The 10,845-nt window shown below is 34.2% G+C and overlaps 1 protein-coding gene and 1 pseudogene across 1 annotated transcript; one reads left to right on the top strand and one right to left on the bottom strand.

Moving 5' to 3' along the window:
• Positions 1-3,941: 3,941 nt before the first annotated feature.
• LOC149418591 (phospholipid phosphatase 1-like) lies at positions 3,942-10,373 on the bottom strand. The gene is made up of 4 exons (XM_089639126.1): positions 10,287-10,373; positions 9,465-9,588; positions 9,086-9,256; positions 3,942-4,175 (listed from the first exon to the last, which is right to left on the bottom strand). The coding sequence occupies exons 1-4, from the start codon at positions 10,370-10,372 to the stop codon at positions 4,104-4,106; spliced, it is 453 nt and encodes a 150-aa protein (XP_089495252.1). The 5' UTR covers position 10,373; the 3' UTR covers positions 3,942-4,103.
• Positions 5,396-7,017, top strand: LOC149418592 (uncharacterized; annotated as a pseudogene).
• Positions 10,374-10,845: the final 472 nt, after the last annotated feature.

The following is a 10,845-nucleotide window of genomic DNA, read 5'->3' as shown; positions in this document are numbered from 1 at the left end:
GTAAATGCTAAAAAGTTAACTCCATTAATGGAGGACTGAACGCAGTTGGCGTTAACAAAAAATTGTTTCAAGAAGCGAAGTTAGCAGTCCCCAATGGAGTGTTAGTACCTACCCTGATATATGGAAGTGAGGCATGGAACTGGCAGAGAAAGGATGAAAGTAGACTGAATGCTGTAGAAATGAGATCCATGAGGCGTATGTGTGATAAACCATGTATGATCGTGTGAGAAATGTGGAGATCCGCAAAGAGTGCAAGACTGATGTAAGCGTAATTAGTAAGATTAAGAAAGGAACGCTTAGATGGTTTGTGCATGTAGAGCGAATGAGCAAAGAAAGGAGTGTAAGGAGAATATATGATGCAAATGTGAAAGGTAGCAGAAGTCGGGGACGCCTGAGGAAGACATGGCACGACCAAGTGAATCAGATACTTGAGTCGGGTCATGTCAAGATTTAGAATAATAGAAGAGTATGTATGAGACAATGTATGAGACAATGTACGAATGTGAATGAAGCAAGAAGTGTATGCCAAGACTGAGTTGTTTGGCGGTCTGTCCTCTCTGCCTACCCCTACGGAGCAGTTAGTTAGATACAAATTGTCCACATGTTCCAGAACCTAAGGTTCCTGCAGCAGAATACAAAGTGTATCATTTTGAATATGATTTAATATTTTAAGTAGTTGGGTATTTTCAATAGTTTTTTTTTTAAATTTAGTAAAAAATATGATAATGAAGGCATTTTAATTTTGTTTTTATGTAGATGAATAAATTTTCGAAAAACAATTTTAAATGTTCCATTTTTATTTTTATTTGTGAATATGGGGTTGTTGACGTCACAAGCCAATGTCGTTGACAGCCGTCTTACCAGCCAGTAGCGTTTTTTACGTCATAATGATGTTGTACCCAGTTGGAACCGTTTCGAAATGTGCGGATTTAGTACATTTTTAAAATCAATAATTATTTATTTAGGGCTTTTACATGGTTGGTAGTATAATTTTAATTTGACAAATACTTTGAAACATAAAAAATAAGAATAAAATTACATTTGATAAAAGCTACGCAACAAGTCATACAAACACAAGAAACAAAAACAGAAAATTACAGCTATTTGTAAGGTTTACATGTGATGTGTTTAGGAGTATTGTTGAAATAAATGTTTTAAATGATCCACAAAACTTGCCAAGTTGGTATTGAATATGTCAACATTACCCAAGTAATGATTTCCCATGGTGTGAAGTCGTTGTATCGGAGAGTGGGAAATGTAGTTACGCTTATGTGTGCTGCTGTAGAATATTGTATTTTGTCGTGTTGTTACTGTGGGTGTATGTATGTTTATAAGTTGCAGGAGTTTACAACAGTCGAATTTAGAGTTAAGTATTTTGAATAAGAACGTTAAATCGTTTATTTTACGTCTATCTTCTAATGTATGTATTTTTAGAGTATTTAATAAGAAATTGTATTTTAAGTCTTCGACAGGGAAGTTAAAATTTAAAATTTATAAAACGTAGTAATTTTTTTTGTATTCGCTCAATGTTGTTAATGTGAATTTTGTAAGAACATTGAAAGCTATTCGAAATTTGTACTTAAATTTAGTGTTTTCAATATAATTTTTTTTTAAATAGAAATCTTTTAGCGTTGTTTAAAATGGCAACCATTGAATCATATCAGCACAAGGGCTAAAAGCCGAGGGGACAAATGCGTTGGATTCCTGTCCAGGCGTTATGAGTTCAATCCGATGCTAGGTAAGTCCTCCATCATTGCACAACCAACATTTTATACTCAAATAAAAATCTTCGCGCCCGTGCCCTCAATATGTATCATTTTGCCACCTAGCCGGGGCCCCCTCCGTTATTGGGGCCCTATGAATGGATACTAAATAAACGTAAAGTACAGTTGTGCATGACAACAATATTATTATGATGACGTGTTATGTTTCAAGTAACCTTTAATTTTTTTGTATATACCTTAATAATAATAATTGGATGATTTGTATAGTGCCGTTCTTTTGACAAAAACATTTAAGATCGATTTAAATATTAGGTTGGCACTGCGATTGCTCGGGTTGTAGGCTCCGGCCTGATGATTTAAACCACCCCTGAACCGGGCATGACTTCCAAGCCCCCCTCAGGCTGGGGACCCCGCGTGGCCCATAGGGTAAAGACGGAACTGCAAGGGGGCCCCAGAGTCGCCCAGCAGCCAGGGGCCCAGTCAGATTTTGCTGAAATGCTGACTGTTAGATCCGCCCCTGCTCATCAGCTGATGTTCCCGATATCAATCAAGAGTAATTCTAATTTTGATTGTTTTTTTTTTTTTTTAGTTTTTGTTAATATTGTGTTATTATATATGTATATTTATTTTTATAGTTTTATTATAGCTCTAGACTAGAGCTATTCTGATGTTTTTATGTACATAATTAAATAATAATCATTTCTTCATATTTTTTACTACCCACCTTTCCCTTGTACGAGAGAACTTTTGTTCATTTCAATATTTTGATATTTCATAAAAATATTAATAATAATAATATTTGGACAATTTGTATAGCGCCGCTTTTGTGAGATATCACTATTATGCTGTTCTATGAAAAAATACAATGTACTTAAATGGACTACCGTGTTTTATCAATAGGATGTTTTTAACTTTGTGTTCTTCTGCGTGAATGTTGAGCATGAGCATAAAACACTAAGGTAAAAAATGAATTAAATTAAGAAATTCACCGTTCACAAATCTTAATTATTGCAGTAAGTAAAAAAGTTATAGGGTTTCAAAGATCTAGTTAACTTAACTAAACTTAAATCATTTTCCTGAACAAAAGTCCAAAGTGGACTTCCGTGGCGTAAAGGATAAATTTAAGGTACAGGAATAATATGCCTATTTTTGAAAATAAAAACAGAAATAAAAAACACAACAAATATAGGTTATATAATATTTTTTTATGTCTCTCAATCAAATAATTTCAGGATCAACACATTTAAATTTGCAGTTGGATCACCCCGCTAGATGTGTTGGATACAAATAGTAATTGATGTATTTTAACCCATTGGCCTCAAACGACGCCGTCCCGGCGGGTCTGGTGCCGTCGGCTTAAAAACGAAAAAGGGATACACTATTGACATCTGTGTTTAAAATTTTAAATGCCAATCGCTCTGTAGATAATTATGCATTCATTTCGTAGTAATTGGCAGGACTCCGTTGGTACAGTTTTTTCCTGATATTTACGATTGAAATTTTGTTATATTTCAGCGTCATTGAATTTTTTTTTAAATAGCGTGTGGTTCGGGAATTGACAAGCTTGTTCGTAAAATGCGTGGTGGGCGGCTAACATCAGCCCAAATTGAAATAAAATATATTATGGTCATAAGTATGATTAATGTAAAACTTTTCTTAATCCAATTATAAAAAAAAGAAAAAAAAAAATGGTTTTTATAAAAAAAATATTTTTATATCCTCGTTTAATCATATTATTATTATTTTTTAAAAAACTGCATATATTTTTTGCATACCTTATTTCAATGAACGAGTAAATTTAAAAAAATTGTTTCGTTTGCATGTTTAGTTTAAAAGTTATGTAAGATTTAGTACACCACTGCAGATTTAAACCTTCGGTACAAAACAATTCGGAGGCCAATGGGTTAAAACAGTCAGTTCGTTCGTTTAATGGTGCTGACACATTATGCTATACCCATCAAAGTGTTTTTGGGCATCCTATTTCACCAAATCTCTCGCTATACAATCCCATACAGACCTGTCACACTCAACAAATGATGTGTTATAAGTGTGGGTATGGCAATGATGATATACCGTGATCAGCTACCAAGGCGAAATTTAAGAAATGATGCGACCGTTCTCAGATTAATTTAAGGAGCTGCCGTGATCACGCGGCTGTCAGCTGTAAAGGTGACAGATCCCGTACAAACAAATGATTTTTGCGGCAACTCCCCAATTGTTCTGATTCCCTCTCCTGCCGTAGGGAGAGGAAGATTATAGCGTAATATAGCACCCAAAAAAACTTTGATGCATATAGCGTGATCTGTCACTAGCATGATTCGTTAGTTTCTCTTTTTGCCACCCGCAAACTTAACTATGTCGAGCCGTATAATATTAATTCTAGGCCATCAAAGCTTCCTTATCAATTGTCTTCTCTCTTGAAATGGTGAAATTTAAACACAGTGACTTCACCTGTGAAAAAATAAGAAAACAAGTTAAAAAACATTAAGTGGATTTGATAGGATTGTAATCAATAATATTACAGTCCATATTTTTGTTGATTTGTTTATAGATTTTACGTATGAAATGGATTTTATCTTGTGTACAAAAAATCACACTAGAGAAATGGTGTGCCAACGCCTATCTCGCATTGATCACATATGGAGTAACATAAAAGATACAGACAAAAAACAAACATAATACCGTCAACTATGGCATCTTTACCTACTTCAGTTAACTTTACCTACGTCTACCTAGTGCTTGAAAAACTTAAATTCCTTGAAAGCAGAAAACGGTAGGTACTTTAATGACTGGTAGATAGTTTTTTGATGGACCTGGCAACTCTAAAAAAACTTTCCACTGGCAGCACTGCCTTAGTTGTCAAGACATTGAAGATTCGAAGTGCGTGGCGTCATTTGGTGCTGGAGGTTCCTGTGCAAAATTTCATCATTTTTGTCGTAACTGCTGAGCAAAGGTGAGTAGAATTGATATATTTTATGTAACATCCTCTTCTGAAGACGTAAAAGTGATTTTCAAGCGTTTCTTTTAAATGGTTATGAAGAAATTCGTCTGGGTAATGTTAGTTGACGATAGGTAAAGTTACCATTTTATGTTGAGTGGCAACTTGACCTATGAATAGGGTTGTCCAATCATGAGAAATATTTATAATATTTTTTTGCACTTTTTTTCTTTATTTAACAATCTGATTTTATTTTCAGTGCTTAAATACTTGGGTATCAATTATATAAAGCCGTTATTATGAAGAATTCAAAATATTTTTTTATTTATGTAGTTTTAAAAAAAATTATCCCATTGACAGATTTACTGTATTTTTAGGGCGATTAACTTTGTAGCAATTTTTGTTATGTACATTTATTTTTATTGTTTTAGGTTAATTCGGGATGCCACCTATACGGAGTAGAAGGCAACTAGGGGCTAGACCTTATAAAAATTACTCCGAAGAGATGATGTCTATTGCCATTGATTTGGTTAAAAAAAAAACAATTAATTCTTATGATGCAGAGAGGCAATTTGGTATCCCCCGTAGGACAATTGAAAAAAGGATAAAAAATTTACACACCGATAAACCTGGACCTAGGTTCAGATTCACGGAGGAAGAAGAATCTAAATTTGTTAAAGTGTTAATAGCCGCATCAGAATTCGGTTTGCCTTTGGCGCATTTGGAATTTCGTATGGTTGTTTATGAATACCTAACAAAAAATAACAGAGAGTATATATTTGATAATAAGCCTCCAGGCAACTGGTGGGTAAAAAGTTTTATAAAAAGACACGAACATGAATTAACTGTGAGGTCTACACAAAATATAAAAAAGCGCGAGCGGAAAAAACAATCGAAGAGTTCAAAATTTACTTTGAAAATTTAAAAGCATCCGTTGAAGGGTTGGCAACAAGTCATGTATTAAATTATGACGAAACAAATGTCAGTGATGACCCAGGCGCTGCCAAATGTATATTTCGCCGTGGGGTGAAGTATCCAGAGAGAATAGTAAACTCTTCAAAGGGTTGCATATCAATTATGTTTGCTGGAGTAGCCAACGGGCTCCTTTTACCGCCGTATGTTGTCTACAAATCGGAGTGCATGTGGAGTCACTGGTGTGAGGGAGGCCCCGAAGGAGCTCGATACAACCGAACAAAAAGCGGTTGGTTTGATTCAACCACATTTCTGGATTGGTTCACAACAATAGTAATTCCGTGGGCCCGGCGGCTTCAAGGGCCAAAACTGGTAATTGGTGACAACCTTTCAAGTCATATCAATATCGAAGTTGTAGAACTATGTGAGCTGCACAACATAAGGTTTGCCTTTCTTCCTCCGTGCTCTACCCACCTTACACAGCCTCTTGATGTGGCCTTTTTCGGGCCACTTAAGAAATCGTGGAGAAAAATTTTAATGAAATATAAAATCGAAAATCCCAAGCAGGCCTGTTTGAACAAAAATCATTTTCCGTTGTTGTTGAAACAATTAATTGAAGATACAAACATAAACCAGAAAAACAACATCATTAGTGGGTTCCGCGCAACGGGCATACATCCATACAATCCACAGCAAGTTTATAAAAAAATGCCTGAAAGCAGTGAAAATATCAGCTATAATGTGGATCAAGCCTTGCTTGACTACCTCAAAGAAAACAGAAAACCAAATCCTATCAAGAGAAACACAAAAAAGAAAATGAATGTTTTACCTGGAAAATCAGTTACGAGCAATGACCTATTAATTGATAATCTAAATAAAAACGCAACTAGAAAGAGAAATATTCAAAATATCAATGAAGAGGCAGTGACACAAAGAATCCCTAAAAAAAGCAATGATCTAGCAGGATCATCGGACTTAGCTCTAAGAAAGAAACCTGAAATAAGAATCCTGTCGAACATTTTAATAAAAAGAGGAGAAGAAGAAGAAGAACCAAATGATACTAAAATGGAAAGGGGTGTTGAGCCGCAGATTGTGAATGAGCAGAAAATGGGGAGGGAAGAAATTATGGAAAAAAAAGTGGAGCTACAGGCAGATATGCTTGAAAAGGAAGGAGATAAAATACAAATTGGGCAATACATTTTAGTTGGCTTTGCGGGCACCAAAAACATAAAAAAATATTACTGCGGTCAAATTATAGACATAAGCGGCCTTGACATTTCAGCAAAGTTTTTAAGATGCAGAAAAGGTGGATTTTACTGGCCTACGATCGACGATGTCAGCATTATATTTGCTGTGGACATTATAAAATTTTTACCGGAACCTGACAAAACTCGACGTGGTATCCTTTACTTCGACGTCAAATTTTCGCACAAAGTTGAATAATGATACATTTGTTTTTATAATAATACTTTTTTTTCATTAAAAAGTTACCAATACTTAATTATTCTTATTGCCAATGCTATAAAAATTGTGTAAGATTTTATAATAAAACGTTTGGATAAACAAAATAAGATGGATCTTTTATATTAATGTTTTTGATATAGCTACCTACATAGTTTCAAGTTTGGTGGCAGCCCTAACGAAAGTATTGCATTTGTATGGAAATGTAGTCAGAATGTCGGGCATCTTTACCTACTAACCAGTGTTGCCAGTAAAATGCTCTTTATTTTTGCAAAAAGCATAGAATCGAGATCCAAGCGTTGGAAGGAACACCAATTTTACCGATTTTATACATAAACTTTCAGTTTCATTGAGAAATTTTGAGTAGGTAAAGTTGCCAAGTTTGTGACTTCTTTACCTACCTCCTACTTTTATTATTAGTCGGTTAGTTTCACAGTTTTAAAGTCCAATGAGTAGATAAAATTAAAGTCATATCTTACTCTAACCTATCTAAAGCGATAGCATTTCCAAAAGATGATTTTTTTTCGATTTATTAACTTTTTTATTGAAAAATTAGGTAAAGATGCCTTAGTTGACGGTATTTAAAAAAAATATATAACTGACCATCGATACGTGCATCTATATGCAACAATTTAATATTCAGTACAATAAAAATTCAGAAAACAATACTTGAATAAAAAAGTCACTAAATCATAATATATTGATTATAAAAATAATTAAAGAAACCCGGCTTCCTCGAGTGCGCAAGTATTTTTGAAAATATTCTTTGCAATCATAATATCACAGCATCAATTGATATTTTATTTTATTTTTTATTTTATTTTAAATACATAAACGGCTATACTGCCTTTTATAAATAAACATATAATAGAGTACAAAGTAAGAAAAATAATATTATTACATTACAGTAGTTTTAAACTTAAAAATAACATACAATTATTTTGTGTATCACAACCAAAAATAACAAAAAAAAGAACAATGAGAAATATCATCATTTCATTTCAACATGTCCATATTGTGTATATAAAGTTACATTATGGAAAAATAATTTTTGAGTGCATGTTTATATTGCGCTAATTTTAAGAAATAAATGTCGCCGATGTTAGCATGTTCATTTCCCAAAATGTGTAATCGACTGATTGGTGAGTAATAATGTGATAATGTATGTGTGTTATTATAGTAGAACGGTAGAGTCAGTCATTGTTAGCGCGACCAGGGCAATGAAATCGTATTAGTTCTATTAAATCAGGGGTATCCAGGACCGAGTGAATTATTTTATATAATATTAATAGATCACAGATTTTTCTGCGATCTGATAAATTTACGAGATAAGTCCAGTTCAATAATATTATTATATTATATGGCATAATTCAAAAACATAAACCATAAATCTAACATGACTTAGTTGTGTCTATAAGAAATAAAGAAGAATTATATCGCCCGAATAAAAAATTTCCCCATAATAAAAAAAAAAAACACTGACAATAAGAAAGTTTGGAACAAATTATCCTCTTTAACTTTGAATTTCTCCTACTAACATCATACTAAATTGACAATGTTGTTTGTGCAATACTGGAGGACTTAAACAGAGGATTGAACCTGTAATGCACGGGTGGGAACCTGATGCTTAGGACTGTTGTTAGCTCGACCCCCTAACCCATAAATGAACCACTCACTAGATCAATATCTTCGGGTTTTTAGTACTGAGCCCATGGGTCCTAATGTTTGCCATAGATAAAAGTCTGTAACTGAAAAATATACGTCACTACTACACATACTCATCATCGACTAGGATAGAAACTATAAAAAAGGCGTAACCATAGACGATATAATTCTCATTCGGAGCCAACCCATTGGCTAGCCTAAAATCGGCCAATGACAGCGGCCTATAAACATGCATGAAGTTCGTATTGGTTTGTGGAAAATATACGTCACAAGTCACCCATAGAGATTACCGTGTCTTTTTTTCTGACCCACTTTTTTCTCGGAGTTATACCCCCCTGCCCTAACCGATACTACAGCAATCAGTGATGACTGATTTATAGCTTACCGTGTAGACAGCTAACAGAGCGCCTACCACACATCCGAAAAGAACGTCCCACCAGTGATGGCGGCGGTCGTTGATCCTGCTTAGGGAAGCAATTGCTGCAAATGCGATTGTGACGATCTGCCACAATACCTTCCAGAGCCCTGGGCCCCCACAACGCTTGTGTAAGTACCACTACACAAAAAGCACAGTATTAAAACTACAAAAATGTAATACCCATAGCAAAGCTCCAAGGAAAAACACATGTATGTAGTCAATAGACTTTAACCAGCAATTCCTAGGCTTAGAGTAAAAAAGGTAGATGCCATTTTGCTCTAGGATAGCTTTTTCTATTGAAAAAGTGTGTTGATAATCTTTATTAGTTAAATGTTGTCATACTCACGAAAAGGAAAAAAGCGAAGTGAGTGGAAAACATGGCATGTCCGGAAAAGAAACTTTGGTTGCTGTTTGATAATTCTTTGACAGAATAACTCGGGTTGGTGCACTCATAATTTTCGATGTACATTCTGCAAATAGGTACTTATTAAAATATATTTGGAACCTTACCTACCAAAAGAAAATTTGAAACAATTAATTAAATTAAATGGGTGGCGTATCCTAATACATCCTTGACATACTGAACTTTGCAGTTGGTGGTGTTGCTAGTGTAGGATTTATGAAAAACAAAGTTTTTTTATTCTTTAGTTCGTTATTTGGCCGTTCGCAAGGTAGGCCCGTCATCCCACGGGTAAGGAAGCAATCAACATAAACCAAATGCTGTAAGACTATGCGCAGAAAATTTCCTCAGTGAACTGCGCTGTAGACCGTTACTTCACTATAACGATCTTAATTTTTCTGCGAATGGTCGTACAGCACTCAGTTTATATCAATTGCTTACAGACCCGTGGGACGAGGGGCTAAACTGTATCAAGCAGTATAAAATTTTGCCTTCATACAGGGGTAATTCATAAAAAAAACAAAATAGATTATTAGGAAATGGGTGACATTTGACATTTGACATTTGACATGGTGACAATTCAATAATTAGTGGTTTTGAAAAAACAAAATGGCGCTATTCATTGAATTGCGACAACACAAAATTTGAAAAAAGTTTGAAACGCCTCAACCTACCATGAAAATTATCATAATCCTGCATATACTGTATTTTTACATATAAATGTGACATCAATAAATTGTGACGTAAATTTTTTGAAAATACTCTTACCCAGTTGTACAATTTACAGCTTTATCAGGAGCACAGACAGCAAAGAAGGTTGGTCGAGGATTGCCGATAACTTGTTTGACAATCATTGCAAATAATAAACCAATGAGGACAGTTTTAAAATATTCACGTGTCCAAAAGCATACTATTTTCACATCTTGAATGCATTTCTTAAATGAATATTTATCCGCATCGCCTGCGTGCATAATCGTTTCATTCAATATCATCTAAAAATACAGAAAAATTAAGTATTATTTAGAAAAACCTGTGACATCCAAAAACAGGACTTACCTATTGTATAGTTAACACTATAACATTTTTTTTATTGCATGCCAAAAAATGAATACTGTAATTTAGTATTATTTCATGCACCATGCTTGGGATGTCCCTGTATTATGGCGGTCATAGTTTTTTTAACAAACGCTTTAGTAGATTCTAGCGCCACCCATGAAAAATCACAGGATATTATAATTCCAACTTTAAAAAAGGCATTTTAAATTAATTTACTGCAAAAATATTACATTATAGGTACCCACTTTACCGCTTGTTACTCTTCATACAA

This window comes from Hesperophylax consimilis, chromosome 13, assembly GCF_061612785.1.
Source record: "Hesperophylax consimilis isolate HC1 chromosome 13, BYU_Hcon_1.0, whole genome shotgun sequence".
Classification (NCBI taxonomy): Eukaryota; Metazoa; Arthropoda; class Insecta; order Trichoptera; family Limnephilidae; genus Hesperophylax; species Hesperophylax consimilis.
Note: the sequence above shows the minus strand (reverse complement) of the source record. Positions and strands in the feature narration are given on the sequence as shown.

Coding starts and splice junctions, on each gene's coding strand:
- LOC149418591 (XM_089639126.1), bottom strand. CDS start 10,372: ATGATTGTCAAACAAGTTATCGGCAATCCTCGACCAACCTTCTTTGCT. Junction 9,589..10,286: donor GCTGTAAATTGTACAACTGG/GTAAGAGTATTT, acceptor ACCTATTTGCAG/AATGTACATCGAAAATTATG. Junction 9,257..9,464: donor ACTTCGCTTTTTTCCTTTTC/GTGAGTATGACA, acceptor CTTTTTGTGTAG/TGGTACTTACACAAGCGTTG.